The 15,397-nt window shown below is 48.3% G+C and overlaps 1 protein-coding gene across 1 annotated transcript in view; it reads left to right on the forward strand.

Moving 5' to 3' along the window:
• ccdc77 (coiled-coil domain containing 77) overlaps positions 1 to 15,397 on the forward strand; it is an 88,157-nt gene that overhangs the window by 29,267 nt on the left and 43,493 nt on the right. Inside the window, exons 5-7 of the mRNA XM_070900730.1 lie at positions 11,005 to 11,065; positions 13,144 to 13,235; positions 13,774 to 13,922. Of these exons, the coding sequence (XP_070756831.1) occupies positions 11,005 to 11,065; positions 13,144 to 13,235; positions 13,774 to 13,922 (302 nt within the window). The remainder of the gene's footprint in view (positions 1 to 11,004; positions 11,066 to 13,143; positions 13,236 to 13,773; positions 13,923 to 15,397) is intronic.

Here is a 15,397-nt window from a genome sequence, read left to right on the forward strand (position 1 = left end):
CAAGGCCTTCACATCCTTCCTAAAGTGCGGTGCCCAGAATTGGACACAATACTCCAGTTGGGGCCGAACCTATGTTTTATACAGGTTCTTCATAACTTCCACACATTTGTACTCTATGCCTATATTTATGAAGTCCAGGATCCTGTGAGCCTTTTTAACTGCTTTCTCAATCTGCCCAGCCCTCTTCAATGATTTGTGCACATATACCTCCAGGTCTCTCTGCTTGTGCACCCACTTCAGGATTGTACCATTTTAGTTTATATGTCCTTTCCTCATTCTTTCCACCAAAATGTATCAATTCACACTTTTCTGCGTTAACATAGAAAATAGGTGCAGGAGTAGGTCATTCGACCCTTTGAACCTGCACCACCATTCAATAAGATCATGGCTGATCATTCCCTCAGTACCCCTTTCCTGCATACCCTTGATCCCCTTAGCTGTAAGGGCCATATCTAACTCCCTCTTGAATATATCCAATGACTCTGAGTGAAGAAGTTTTTCTCATCTCAGTCCTAAATGGCCTATCCCTTATCCTAAGACTATGTCCCCTGGTTCTGGACTTCCCCAAGATCGGGAACATTCTTCTCGCATCTAACCTGTCCAGTCCCATCAAAATCTTATACGTTTCTATGAGATCCCCTCTCATCCTTCTAAATTCCAGTGGATAAAGGCCCGTTTGATCCAGTCTCTCCTCATATGTCAGTCCAGCCATCCCGGGAATCAGTTTGGTGAACCTTCACTGCACTCCCTCAATAGCAAGAATGTCCATCCTCAGATTAGGAGACCAAAACTGAACACAATATTCCAGGTGAGGCCTCACTAAGGCCCTGTACAACTGCAGTAAGACCTCCCTGCTCTTATACTCAAAGCTCCTAGCTATGAAGGCCAACATACCATTTGCCTTCTTCACCACCTGCTGTACCTGCATGCCAACCTTCAATGACTGATGAACCATGACACCCAGGTCTCGTTGCACCTCCTTTTCCTAATCTGCCGCCATTCAGATAATCTGCCTTCGTGTTTTTGCCCCCAGAATGGATAACCTCACATTTATCCACATTATACTGCATCTGCCATGCATTTGCCCACTCAACGAACCTGTCCAAGTCACCCTGCAGCCTCTTAGCGTCCCCCTCACAGCTCACACCGCCACCCAGTTTAGTGTCATCTGCAAACTTGGAGATATTACACTCAATTCCTTCATGCAAATCGTTAATGTATGTTGTAAAGAGCTGGGGTCCCAGCACTGAGCCCTGCGGCACTCCACTAGTCACTGCCTGCCATTCTGAAAAGGACCCGTTTATCCCGACTCTCTGCTTCCTGTCTGCCAACCAGTTCTCTATCCACGTCAGTATATTACCCCCAATACCGTGTGCTTTGATTTTGCACACCAATCTCTTGTGTGGAACCTTGTCAAAAGCCTTTTGAAAGTCCAAATACACCACATTCACTGGTTCTCCCTTGTCCACTCTGCTAGTTACATCCTCAAAAAATTCCAGAAGATTCGTCAAGTATGATTTCCCTTTCATAAATCCATGCTGACTTGGACCGATCCTGTCACTGCTTTCCAAATGCGCTGCTATTTCATCCTTAATGATTGATTCCAACATTTTCCCCACTACTGATGTCAGGCTAATCGGTCTATAATTACCCATTTTCTCTCTCGCTCCTTTTTTTAAAAAGTGGTGTTACATTAGCAACCCTCCAGTCAATAGGAACTGATCCAGAGTCGATAGACTGTTGGAAAATGATCACCAATGCATCCACTATTTCTAGGGCCACTTCCTTAAGTACTCTGAGATGCAGACTATCAGCCCCGGGGGATTTATCGGCGTTCATATCCTTCAGTTCCACCTTCTCACTAGACCCACTGTCCCCTACTACATTCGGAAGGTTATTTGTGTCTTCCTTTGTGAAGACAGAACTGAATTATTTGTTCAGTTGGTCTGTCATTTCTTTATTCCCCATTATAAATTCACCTGAATCCGACTGCAAGGGACCTACACTTTGTCTTCATTAATCTTTTTCTCTTCACATATTTATAGAAGCTTTTGCAGTCAGTTTTTATGTTCCCTGCAAGCTTCCTCTTGTACTCTATTTTCCCCCTCTTAATTAAACCCTTAGTCCTCCCTTGTTGAATTCTAAATTTCTCCCAGTCCTCAGGTTTGTTACTTTTTCTAGCCAATTTATATGCCTCTTCCTTAGATTTAACACTATCCTTAATTTCCCTTGTTAGCCATGGTTGAGCCACCTTCCCCGTTTTATTTTTACTCCAGACAGGGATGTACAATTGCTGAAGTTCATCCATGTGATCTTTAAATGTTTGCCATTGCTTATCCACCGTCAACCCTTTAAGTATCCTTTGCCAGTCTATTCCAGCCAATTCACACCTCATACCATCGAAGTTACCTTTCCTTAAGTTCAGGACCCTAGTTTCTGAATTAACTGTGTCACTCTCCATCTTAATATTCTGGTCACTCTTCCCCAAGGGGCCTCGCACAACAAGATTGCTAATTAGTCCCTTCTCATTACACATCACCCAGTCTAGGATGGCCACGTCCAAGTCATTGATATATATCAAGAAAAGCAGTGGTCCTGGACCGACCCCTGGGGGAGCACCACTGTATACCTTCCTCCAGTCTGAAAAACAACCGTTCACCACTACTCGCTGTTTCCTGTCACTTAACCAATTTTGTATCCATGCTGCCACTGTCCCTTTGATTCCACGGGCTTCAACTTTGCTGGCAAGCCTATTATGTGGCACTTTGTCAACCGCCTTTTGGAAATCCATCATCATCAATTTCTTTTTTGGAAATCCATGTACACCACGTCTACCGCATTACCCTCATCAACCCTCTCTGTTACCTCATCAAAAAACTCGATCAAGTTGGTTAAACACGATTTGCCTTTAACAAATCCGTGCTGGCATTCCTTAATTAATCCACACCTATCCAAGTGACTGTTACTTTTGTCCCTAATCACTATTTCTAAAAGTCCCCACGACCGAGGTTAAACTGACTGACTTGTAGTTGCTGGGTTTATCTTTACATCCTTTTTTGAACATAAGAATTAGGAGCAGGAGTAGACCATTCGGCCTCTATTCAGTAAGATCATGGCTGATTTTTGACCTCAACTCCACTTTCCTGCACTGTCCCTTTCCTGAACAAGGGTGTAATTTTTGTCCTCTGGCATCACCCCCATATCTATGGAGGATTGGAATATTATGGCCAGTACCTTGGCGATTTCTGCCCTCAATTCCCTCAGCATCTCAGGATGAATCCCATGTGCTAGAAACGTAGAAAATAGGTGCAGGAGCATTCGGCCCTTCGAACCTGCACCACCATTCAATATGATCATGGCTGATCATGCAACTTCAGTACCCCATTCCTGCTTTCTCTCCATACCCCTTGATCCCTTTAGCCGTAAGGGTCACATCTAACTCCCTTTTGAATATATCTAACGAACTGGCCTCAACAACTTTCTATGGTAGAGAATTCCACAGGTTCACAATTCTCTGAGTGAAGAAGTTTCTCCTCATCTCGGTCCAAAATGGCTTACCCCTTATCCTTAGACCTGGTTCTGGACTTCCACAACATCAGGAACATTCTTCCTGCATCTAACCTGTCCAGTCCCGTCAGAATTTTATATGTTTCTATGAGATCCCCTCTCATTCTTCTAAATTCCAGTGAATATAAGCCTAGTCGATCCAGTCTTTCTTCATATGTCAGACCTGCCATCCCGGGAATCAGTCTGGTGAACCTTTGCTGCACTCCCTCAATAGCAAGAACGTCCTTCCTCAGATTAGGAGACCAAAACTGAACACAATACTCAAGGTGTGGTCTCACCAAGGCCCTGTACAACTGCAGTAAGACCTCCCTGCTCCGATACTCAAATCCTCTCGCTATGAAGGCCAACATGACATTTGCCTTCTTCACTGCATGCCAACTTTCAATGACTGATGATTTATCTACTTTAAGTGCAGCCAGCCTTTCTAATACCTCTTCTTTATCAATTTTTAACCGCATTTAGGTCTCCTGTTTGGTCCCTAATCAGCCACACCTGTCCTCTTGCTGCCCTGGCCAATATTTAACCCTCAATCAACATAACAAAAACAGATTATCTGGTCATTATCACATTGCTGTCTGTGGGAGCTTGCTGTGTGCAAATTGGCTGCCACGTTTCCCACATTACAACACTGACTACACTCCACAATTACTCCATTGGCTGTAAAACGCTTTGAGACATCCGGTGGTCCTGAAAGGCGCTACATAAATCCAAGACTTTACTTTCCTTTTCCGATTTATATGCCTATAGAAGACTTTTGGATTCCCTTTTATGTTGGCTTCCATTCTATTTTCATACCCTCTCTTTGCCCCTCTTATTTTCTTTTTCACTTCTGACTTTTCTATTTTATATATTTATATATACCTTATTCTCGGATGTATTTGCATCCTGACATCTGTAATACACGCTCTTTTTCTGCTTCTTCATATTCTCTATCTGTTTCGTCATCCAGAGAGCTCTGACTTTAGTTGCTCTGCCTTTTCTCCTCGTGGGATTGTACATCAACTGTACCTGAACTATTTCCTCTCAAAGGCAGCCCATTGTTCCATTACAGTTTTGCCTGCCAATCTTTGATTCTGGGCCAGATCTGTTCTCATCCCACTGAAATTGGCCTTCCCCCAGTGAAACATTTTTACTCTAGATTGCTTCCTGTCCTTTTCCATAGCTAATGTAAACCTTATGATACTATGATCACTGTTCCCTGAATGTTCACCTACTGACACTTGCTCCACCTGACCCACCTCATTCCCCAGAACTAGATCCAGCAATGCCTCCACCCTCGTTGGGCCGGAAGCATACTGATCAACCAAGGGACCAAGAGCTGGAAAGTGGGATTAGGCTGGATCGCCCTTTGTCAGTTGGTGCAGACACAGTGGGCCGAAATAGCCTCCGAGAGACCATTGCTGTGCTGTAAATTTCTATGAAGAAAGTTCTCCTGAACACACAAGAAATTCTTAACCCTCTTTCTGCTGAACACTATTCCAATCCCAGTCTATATTAGGATAATTGAAGTCTCCCATTATCACTATTCCATAGTTCTTGTACCTCTCTGTAATTTCTCTGCAAATTTGCTCCTCTATATCTTTCCCATTATTGATGGTCTTTGGAATACACCTAGTAGTGTCATGGTATCGCTATTATTTATTAACTCTAGCCATTTATATTCTGTCCTTGACCCCTCCAGGGCATCCTCCCTCTCCATACCTGTAACATTGTCCTTAACCAACATCTATCTTTCCTGAACACACTTTCCTGAAATTGCACACACTTCAGCTGCAGGGTGACCACCTTCTGAAACATGCTATCCATGAAGCTCTCAGCCTCACGGATGCACCGCAGTGACTCCAGCTGCAGCTTAAGCTCTGAAACCTGGGCTTCCAGCTAATGACAATTCCTGCACATGTGGTTATCCAGGGCACAGGTCCTGAAGTTCCCACATGGCACAGGATGCACCCTCCGTGGGACTGAGCTGCCCTGGCATGCCTCTATCTAATAGACTAAGAACTATCTTAGAAGAAATAAACTTAAAACTTAAAAAAAAACACTCACCAATCAGCTCCTTCCCTTGTGCTGACGTCACTTTAGGTTTTTTACTCTGACGTCACTGTTTCAAATTCTACTGGTTTTGAGTTGCTCCTTTATTCCAGCTTGGGTCCCTCACAGCTCTCGCTGTCTCTAACCCAGGCCTGTGCCTTTATCCCAGCTCTGGTCCCTCACGGCTCTCGCTGTCTCTAACCCGTGCCTGTCCCATTATCCCAGCTTGGGTCCCTCACAGCTCTCAATGTCTCTAACCCGGGCCTGTCCCTTTATCCCAGCTCTGATCCCTCACAGCTCTCGCTGTCTAAAACCCAGGCCTGTCTCTTTATCCTAGATCAGGTCCCTCACAGCTCTCGCTGTCTCTGCTGTTGGGCCTATGACTTTATCCCAGCTCTGGTCCCTCACAGCTCTTGCTGCCTCTAACCCGGGCCTGTGCCTTTAACCCAGCTCGGGTCCCTCCCAGCTCTCACTGTCTCCAACCTAGGCCTGTCTCTTTATCCCAGGTCAGGTCCCTCACAGCTCTCGCTGTCTCTGCTGTTGGGCCTATGACTTTATCCCAGCTCTGGTCCCTCACAGCTCTCGCTGTCTCTAACCCGGGCCTGTCTCTTTAACCCAGCTCGGGTCCCTCACAGCCCTCGCTGTCTCTAACCCGGGCCTGTCTCTTTAACCCAGCTCGGGTCCCTCACAGCCCTCGCTGTCTCTAACCCAAGCCTGTCTCTTTAACCCAGCTCGGGACCTTCATAGCTCTCGCTGTCTCTAACCCGGGCCTGTCTCTTTATCCCAGTTCGGGTCCCTCACAGCTCTCGCTGTCTCTAACCCGGGCCTGTCTCTTTAACCCAGCTCGGGTCCCTCACAGCCGTCGCTGTCTCTAACTCGGGCCTGTGCCTTTAACCCAGCTCGGGTCCCTTACAGCTCTCGCTGTCTCTAACCCGGGCCTGTCCCTTTATCCCAGCTTGGGTCCCTCACAGCTCTCGCTGTCTCTAACCCGGGCCTGTCCCTTTATCCCAGCTCGGGTCCCTTACAGCTCTCGCTGTCTCTAACCCGGGCCTGTCCCTTTATCCCAGCTTGGGTCCCTCACAGCTCTCGCTGTCTCTAACCCGGGCCTGTCCCTTTATCCCAGCTCTGATCCCTCACAGCTCTCGCTGTCTCTAACCCGGGCCTGTCTCTTTATCCCAGGTCAGGTCCCTCACAGCTCTCGCTGTCTGTAACCCGGGCCTGTCTCTTTATCCCAGGTCAGGTCCCTCACAGCTCTCGCTGTCTCTGCTGTTGGGCCTATGACTTTATCCCAGCTCTGGTCCCTCACAGCTCTCGCTGCCTCTAACCCGGGCCTGTGCCTTTAGCCTAGCTCGGGTCCCTCACAGCTCTCGCTGCCTCTAACCCGGGCCTGTGCCTTTAACCCAGCTCGGGTCCCTTACAGCTCTCGCTGTCTCTAACCCGGGCCTGTCCCTTTATCCCAGCTTGGGTCCCTCACAGCTCTCGCTGTCTCTAACCCGGGCCTGTCCCTTTATCCCAGCTCTGATCCCTCACAGCTCTCGCTGTCTCTAACCCGGGCCTGTCTCTTTATCCCAGGTCAGGTCCCTCACAGCTCTCGCTGTCTGTAACCCGGGCCTGTCTCTTTATCCCAGGTCAGGTCCCTCACAGCTCTCGCTGTCTCTGCTGTTGGGCCTATGACTTTATCCCAGCTCTGGTCCCTCACAGCTCTCGCTGCCTCTAACCCGGGCCTGTGCCTTTAGCCTAGCTCGGGTCCCTCACAGCTCTCGCTGCCTCTAACCCGGGCCTGTGCCTTTAACCCAGCTCGGGTCCCTCACCGCTCTCGCTGTCTCTAACCCGGGCCTGTCCCTTTATCCCAGCTTGGGTCCCTCACAGCTCTCGCTGTCTCTAACCCGGGCCTGTGCCTTTAACCCAGCTCGGGTCCCTCACAGCTCTCGCTGTCTCTAACCCGGGCCTTTGCCTTTAACCCAGGTCAGGTCCCTCACAGCTCTCGCTGTCTCTAACCCGGGCCTTTGCCTTTAACCCAGGTCAGGTCCCTCCCAGCTCTCGCTGTCTCTAACCCAGGCCTGTCTCTTTATCCCAAGTCAGGTCCCTCACAGCTCTCGCTGTCTCTGCTGTTGGGCCTATGACTTTATCCCAGCTCTGGTCCCTCACAGCTCTCGCTGTCTCTAACCCGGGCCTGTCTCTTTAACCCAGCTCTGGTCCCTCACAGCTCTCGCTGTCTCTAACCCGGGCCTGTGCCTTTATCCCAGCTTGGGTCCCTCACAGCCCTCGCTGTCTCTAACCTGGGCCTGTCCCTTTATCCCAGCTCGGGTCCCTCACAGCTCTCGCTGTCTCTAACCCGGGCCTGTCTCTTTATCCCAGGTCAGGTCCCTCACAGCTCTCGCTGTCTCTGCTGTTGGGCCTATGACTTTATCCCAGCTCTGGTCCCTCACAGCTGTCGCTGCCTTTAACCCGGGCCTGTGCCTTTAACCCAGCTCGGGTCGCTCACAGCTCTCGCTGTCTCGAACCCGGGCCTGTCCCTTTATCCCAGCTTGGGTCCCTCACAGCTCTCGCTGTCTCTAACCCGGGCCTGTCCCTTTATCCCAGCTCTGATCCCTCACAGCTCTCGCTGTCTCTGCTGTTGGGCCTATGACTTTATCCCAGCTCTCGTCCCTCACAGCTCTCGCTGTCTCTAACCCGGGCCTGTGCCTTAACCCAGGTCAGGTCCCTCACAGCTCTCGCTGTCTCTAACCCGGGTCTGTCTCTTTATCCCAGGTCAGGTCCCTCACAGCCCTCACTGCTCTTGCGCTTCCTCGATATTCATCGCTCCACCATTGCTGGTTGTGCCTTCAGCAGTCTCGGCCCAAAGTTCAGGAATTCACTCCCTGAACCACTCCACTTCTACCTCCTTCTTTAAGGTGCTCCTTAAAACCCACTTCTTTGATCAAGCTTTTGGTCACCTGTCTTAATATCGCCTTGTGTGACACAGTGTGAAATTTGATCTGATAATGTTCCTGTGATGTGACTTAGAACATTTTATTACGTTAAAGGCGCTATATAAATGCAAATTGTTGTTGTTGACCCTGGTGTAAACCCCTCCTTGCCACTTAGCAGAGTTCCTTTGGTCTCTGGTGGCTTCCCCTTGTTGCCCGGAAGTGCACGCCTGTCCGCCAGCCAGCTGCTGCTTCCCGACAGTTTCAGATTGGAAAAATCAACTGTGCAATGGAATGAAAGTCTCCCAGGCGTCTAGTTGCCCCCATCATGGCTGTTGCCACCTGCCTCTCTTCCTTCCCTGGAGTTAAAATCGGGTTTATAAATGAGCAAAGTCGTCCCTTAGCAGTTTGTGACTTACAAAGCAAAACTGAAGCTCATGCTGTGAGCAGTATCTGCAACACAGCTCTTTGTCTCTTTCTGAAGATTCATTATATGGCCTTGATTTGCCAAATTGATGACCATTTCACTGCTGGAAACTGAACACTGGCCTCATTTGTTCCCTCATCTCCTGAACTTGTGTTTATATTACGGTTCAACGGATAGTAGCATCAGTCTCAATTTATTTCAATTTCTACACACAAAGCTCGCTACCTTTACATTCTTGGTGTTTTCTCTGACCATTTGTAGTTGTAGCTTCCTATTTTATTTCTAATACATCCTTTTAAGAGAGCTCCGGTTCATTTTGAGTAGGAGCCAGTGTAAGATTTGTAGTAAGAGTGCCATGTCCTGCCTGACACCAGATTATAACGGGTAATAGTGTCTTTTATTAATGGAGGTCCAAGTACAGAGGAAGAAGGGGAAACCGTCATGAAGGACAATAATCTGATCTTTTCTGATCATTTTTTAGGAGGTTTAACTCCGTGTTGTTTCTGTTGTGCATTTTAATCGTGGAATCTGACAGTACAGAAGGGTCCGTTCAGCCCATCGTGCCTGTGCCGGCTCTTGGAAAGTGCTGTCCAATTTAGTCTCGCACCCCAGCATTTCCACACAACCCTGCAAATTAGTCCTCTTGAAGTCCATGCCTATTGCCTTGTGGAATCTGATTCCAACACCCTTTGAGGTAGTGTGCTGCAGATCTTAACAACCCTCTGTGTGAATAGATGTCTCCTCATTTCCCCCCTCATTCTTTTGCCAATTATTTTACATCTGTCACCTCTGATTACTGTCCCATTTGCCAGTGGAAACCGTTTCTCCCTACTTGCTCTATCAAAACCCCTCAAATTTTGAATACCTCTTATTAGGTCTCCCCTTAAGCTCTGAAGAAAACAATCCCAACTTCTCCAATCTCTCCACATAATTGAAGTATTCCCTGGTAAATCTCTGCACCCTCTCAAAGGTATGAAGGCAAAGTTGGCCAAAGTGGATTGGGAAAATAGATTAAAGTGTGAGGTGGTACATTTTGGTTCGGAAAAATAAGAAGGCCACATACTCCTTGGAAAATAAGTAATAAGTGTGTAAATGGGGTAGAGGAATGGAGGGATCTGCATGTACAGATGTACAGATATACATACCACGAAAAGTAGTGACACCGGTTAATAAGGCCATTTTTAAAAAGCGAATATAGGACTTGGGTTTATTTCTTGAGGAATAGAATTGAAAAGCAGAGAAGTTATGTTAAACTTGTATATAAACTTGGTTTGACCACACGGAGTACTGTGACCAGTTCTGGTCTCCATATTACAAAAAGGACTGGAGAAGATGCACAAAGATTGACTAGTTTGATACCACAATGGAGAGATTCTCTCTGTTGGGGAAGATGGAACAGGCTGGGACTGTTTCTCTAGAAAGGGGAATGCTGACGGATGATCTGATAAGAGGCCTTTAAAATAATGAAATCGTTTGATAGGGTAGACATAGAGATGATGTTTCCACTTGCGAGTGAGACCAGAAGTAGGGGCCATAAATATAAGGTCATCACCAATAAATCCAGTAGGAATCTTCTTTACCCAGTAATTGAGGTGACTGGCATAGATGCCTTTAAGGGGAAGCTAGATCAGTAAATAAGGGAGAAAGGAATAGGAGATGTTAATTGGGTTAGATGAAGAAGGGTGGAAGAAGGCTGATGGAGCATAAACACCGACATGAACCTTTTGGGCCGAACAGTTGCTTTCTGTGCTGTAAATACTATAATACCTTCATCAACCCTCTGTTACTTAATCAAAGAAGTCAAATCAGGTTAGTCGGACATGATTTGCATTTAACTGCGTGTGCTGGCTTTCTCTTCAAGCCTGCTTCTCCAAATGAGAATTCATTTTGTTCTTGACAATGGTCTGTTGTAGTTTTCCCACCAAAAATGTTGGACTGATTTGCTTGTAGTTAGTTACCTGGTTTATCCATCTGACCTATTTTAAACAGGGGTTTAACATTTGCAATCTTCCTGTGCTCTGGCACCGTTCCCCTATCCAAGGAGTAACTTTGTTTAAAATTCTTTTTCAGGTAACTGTTCCCCAGTGTACTGTGCTGCATGGATGCACTAAAATTAGATCTTCAAAGAACGGTAAATGTTAATCCCTAATGCCAACCAGGCAGTGAATTAGAGCTATGGTAACAGTGGTGGTTGCTCAAATCAAACTGTTATTTCAAAAGGAATTGGAGTTGAAGACCAAAACAGAATTTTTTCATAGTGTAATTTGATTTTCTAACAACCCAGTACAGCAAGGGATGGTTAATGTGCACTTATATTTACACATGCAGCCAGCAGTGCTTGGGGCTCGGCCATAGTCAGGGAGAGTTCCCGAGATTGTCCAAACTGCAGGAAGATTCACCAGCAGCGTCTGATGGGCTTTCGGGAATGAATCTAGACAGTGAGGTGCAGTCGCTCGTGATGCCGTGGCATAGAATTGGAGTTGAGCATGTTTGGGTGGTGGGGGAGCAGGGTTGTGGGGGGGGTGGGGGTAGGGGAGCCAGGTTGAGAGGTGGGATTGTGCAAGCCGATTGGGGGGGGTGGGGAGGGAATGGTGCGAGCAGATTTGGGGGTGTGGTGGAGCGCGAACCGGATTTTGGGGGCGGGCATGGTGTGTGCTGAGTCGGGGGGGTCTCCATGATCTGTGCAGACGCAGTATGTTGTCGTCTGGGGTGGATCAGGTGCGATTAAATCACTGGGTTGTTTTGGAGGAGATGAAATAGTTTTTTTTTGTGAAAATCTTGAGGACCCGTGAGCTGGATGCAATTAATTTATTCCTCAATTTAAGATGACACCAAGGTGCAGCAACACAAAATTCATTCGGCCAAATGAATTTTTCTGTAAAGTACAGAGTTCTGGGTAATAAAGTAATTTTTGAGGCCTACAAATTTTTAACGGAGGGCTGTTTATGACTTCGCTGCAAATATCACACAGACCCAAGGGCTCGGAGGCAGGGTCAATAAAATGGATGCTGCACCGAGCTACAGAACTTGGGGCAAACATGCTGGAACACTGACCGCCGCCTGTCTGTCTGTCTGCGTCTGGGACGGTCGGTCGGTCTGCCTGTCTGCGTCTGGGACGGTCGGTCGGTCTGCGTCTGGGACGGTCGGTCGGTCTGCGTCTGGGACGGTCGGTCGGTCTGCGTCTGGGACGGTCGGTCGGTCTGCGTCTGGGACGGTCGGTCGGTCTGCGTCTGGGACGGTCGGTCGGTCGGTCTGGGACGGACGGTCTGCGTCTGGGACGGTGGGTCGGTCTGCGTCTGGGACGGTGGGTCGGTCTGCGTCTGGGACGGTCGGTCGGTCTGCGTCTGGGACGGTCGGTCGGTCTGCGTCTGGGACGGTCGGTCGGTCTGCGTCTGGGACGGTCGGTCGGTCTGCGTCTGGGACGGTCGGTCGGTCTGCGTCTGGGACGGTCGGTCGGTCTGCGTCTGGGACGGTCGGTCGGTCTGCGTCTGGGACGGTCGGTCGGTCTGCGTCTGGGACGGTCGGTCGGTCTGCGTCTGGGACGGTCGGTCTGCGTCTGGGACGGTCGGTCGGTCTGCGTCTGGGACGGTCGGTCGGTCTGCGTCTGGGACGGTCGGTCGGTCTGCGTCTGGGACGGTCGGTCGGTCTGCGTCTGGGACGGTCGGTCTGCGTCTGGGACGGTCGGTCGGTCTGGGACGGTCGGTCTGCGTCTGAGACGGTGGGACGGACGGACGGTCGGTCGGTCTGCGTCTGGGTCGGTCTGCGTCTGGGACGGACGATCGGCCGGTCTGTCTGCGTCTGGGACGGACGGCCAGCCTGTTTGCGTCTGGGACGGACGGCCGGCCAGTCTGGGACGGTCGGTCGGTCTGCGTCTGGGACGGACGGCCGGCCGACCGGTCTGTCTGCGTCTGGGACGGACGAACGGCCGGCCGGTCTGCGTCTGGGATGGACGGACAGACGGATGGACGGCCGGCCGGCTCGGTCAGTTTAAGAGCTTTCTGTCCTTCTCTCCTGTGCTTTTCATCGATTGATGAGTGGATTCGTTGAACTATGCGTGCTGTTCAATAAAAATCATTTCCATATTCTATCACTATTAATGAGGCACGCCTTACTTTTCTTAGAAACTTAACCTGCCCTACCAGCAGTTCAGGCTTATTACTGGAACTCTTTGTAAATTTGTTTTATTTATTTTTATTTGTTTTCACCCAGGTCATAAAAGGACAGCATTAAAAGTGACCAGAGCTGGTAGTCCTACTATCCCAGAAAACTACCAGAGAGATAATCAGACTCTGCTCCTGCAGGTACGTACAGTCCCTTCACACTGTGACCCAGACTCTGCCACTGTTGAAAAACACACCAAAATAGTTGTCAGTTTGATTTGATCTAATTTTCTTGCTGTTGATTCTCATTTTATATCCCAGTCTCGGTACCCTGTGACCCAAACTGACACTACGCTGGGTAAAATCAGCACCAAGTACAGAAATATCGCTAATCTCCATGGAGTCTAGTTTCACAGTTTTAAAGAACAATTAAACGTGCTGGAAATATGAATTGGGGTTATGGTTGGCAAATTGAAGGCTTCTGGTCCTTTGGGCGCCCAGTTGTAGTACACTGACGCTCCCCGGCCTAGCCCACATTCAGTGCACCGGCTGTGTGACAGTTGTGGGTTGCAGTGGTTTTTTTGAAGGAAAGATTTACAGTAGTGCTATGTGCCCAAGATTTCCTCATTTAGCAGTCCTCGCAGTGTCCATGGTGCATTGCTGATCTGCAGCAGCCACCTGTGGTTTTGGCATTGACGCTTATTTTTGTTTTTCCTCTTCCCCCTCTCGCCTCCCCAAGGTTGAAGCCTTGCAGTCCCAGTTGCAGGAGCAGACACAGCTGGCGAAGGAGCAAATTGACGCGTTGTTGGAGGATCGAAGGATTCGTGTGGAGGAGGCACATGTGCAGCATGAAAGGGATAAAGACAAAATCAAAACTCTGGCAGACAAGTCAGTTAATGCAGTGTGCAACAACAAATAATTGCTGTGAATCAATGCTTGATTCCTGCCCCTTGTGTATGGTCGGCTGTCACCAGGACAGAGACCTGCCACATTGGGGTGTGATGTGGAAGAATGTTGGGGTCACAGTATGCACAGAGACCGGCACTGAGTAATTCCTCTCCCGGTACGCAGAGTACAATGGCAGGGGCGGTTCTCATTGCCGACTTACACGCAGGCGTGGATCCCAGAGCACAAGAACTCCAGGTGTTGGCACCCGATTTATAGATACTACGCATGGCCTCATTACTTATAGAGCAGCGAGTTTACATTTTAGTGATCCATATTGTTTCTGGTGTAATGGACGGGTCTTAATTTGAACCTTGCTGTAGCTGGAAGACTGATGTGGGTCTATTTCTGCTCGCTGGGTCAGTGTCCATGCTAATTGGCACTTCTGTTGAGCCTGGACCTTGCTGGGGCTGATAAAATGATTCACAAAACCCTTTGAGAATAGCCTCGTACAGAGGTAGTCTGGAAATCAGATAGCAAAATAAGGAACAATGGCTGCCTGCATAGGGTACTGGAAATAACATGGCACACGGCCAGCTGCACAGTCAAACATAGAACCCCTGTACAAAAGCAAAATACTGCGGATGCTGTAAATCTGAAATTAAAAACAAAATGCTGGAAATACTCAGCAGGTCAGGACAGCATCTGTGGAGAGAGAAACAGAGTTAACATTTCAGGGTGATAATGCTTCGTCTGATGAAGGGTTATCGACCTGAAATGTTAACTCTGTTTCTGTAACCCCTGTATGTTTTCAAAGATTGAAAATGTAGCTGATTGGTTTCAAAAGCTCTTCGTCGGGTGGCCAGTTATTCTAGCTGGAGGGCCACTTGTATCTTCCAGCGACTGGAGCTGGTGAGCGACCTGCATGTGACTTAGGACTTAGGGGAAGTGGCCCTCAACAATTCACCAAAACTCAGTGGCCCTCCAGCCCCTGTTCTAAATCATTGGTGTATTTAGAATAATGTGTACAGTTCTGGTCACCACAGTTTAAAAAGGATTTTGCAGCTATTGAAAGAATATAGAGGAGAGCGGCCAGAATGATGGGATGGAAGGATTGGATTTTGAGTGATTAGAAAGAAAGACCTGCATTATTATAGCACCTTTCACAATCTTAGGGCACCCCAAAGTGCTTTGCAGCCTATGAGGTACTTTTGAAGTGTGGTGACCATTCTCATCTAGGAAACGCGGCAGACAGTTTGTGCACAGCAAGCTCCCACATACAGCAATTTGATTATGACCAGATCATTGTTTTAGTAATCTTGATTGAGGGATAAATATTGGCCAGGGCTCTCCCCTGCTCTTCTTTGAAATAGTGCCATGGAATCCTTTACATCCACCTGAGAGAGCAGACAGGGCCTCAGTTTAACATCTCATACAAAAGACTGGATCTCCGACAGTGCAGCACTCCCTCAGTACTG

This window comes from Pristiophorus japonicus, chromosome 15 (assembly GCF_044704955.1).
Source record: "Pristiophorus japonicus isolate sPriJap1 chromosome 15, sPriJap1.hap1, whole genome shotgun sequence".
NCBI classification, from domain to species: domain Eukaryota; kingdom Metazoa; phylum Chordata; class Chondrichthyes; family Pristiophoridae; genus Pristiophorus; species Pristiophorus japonicus.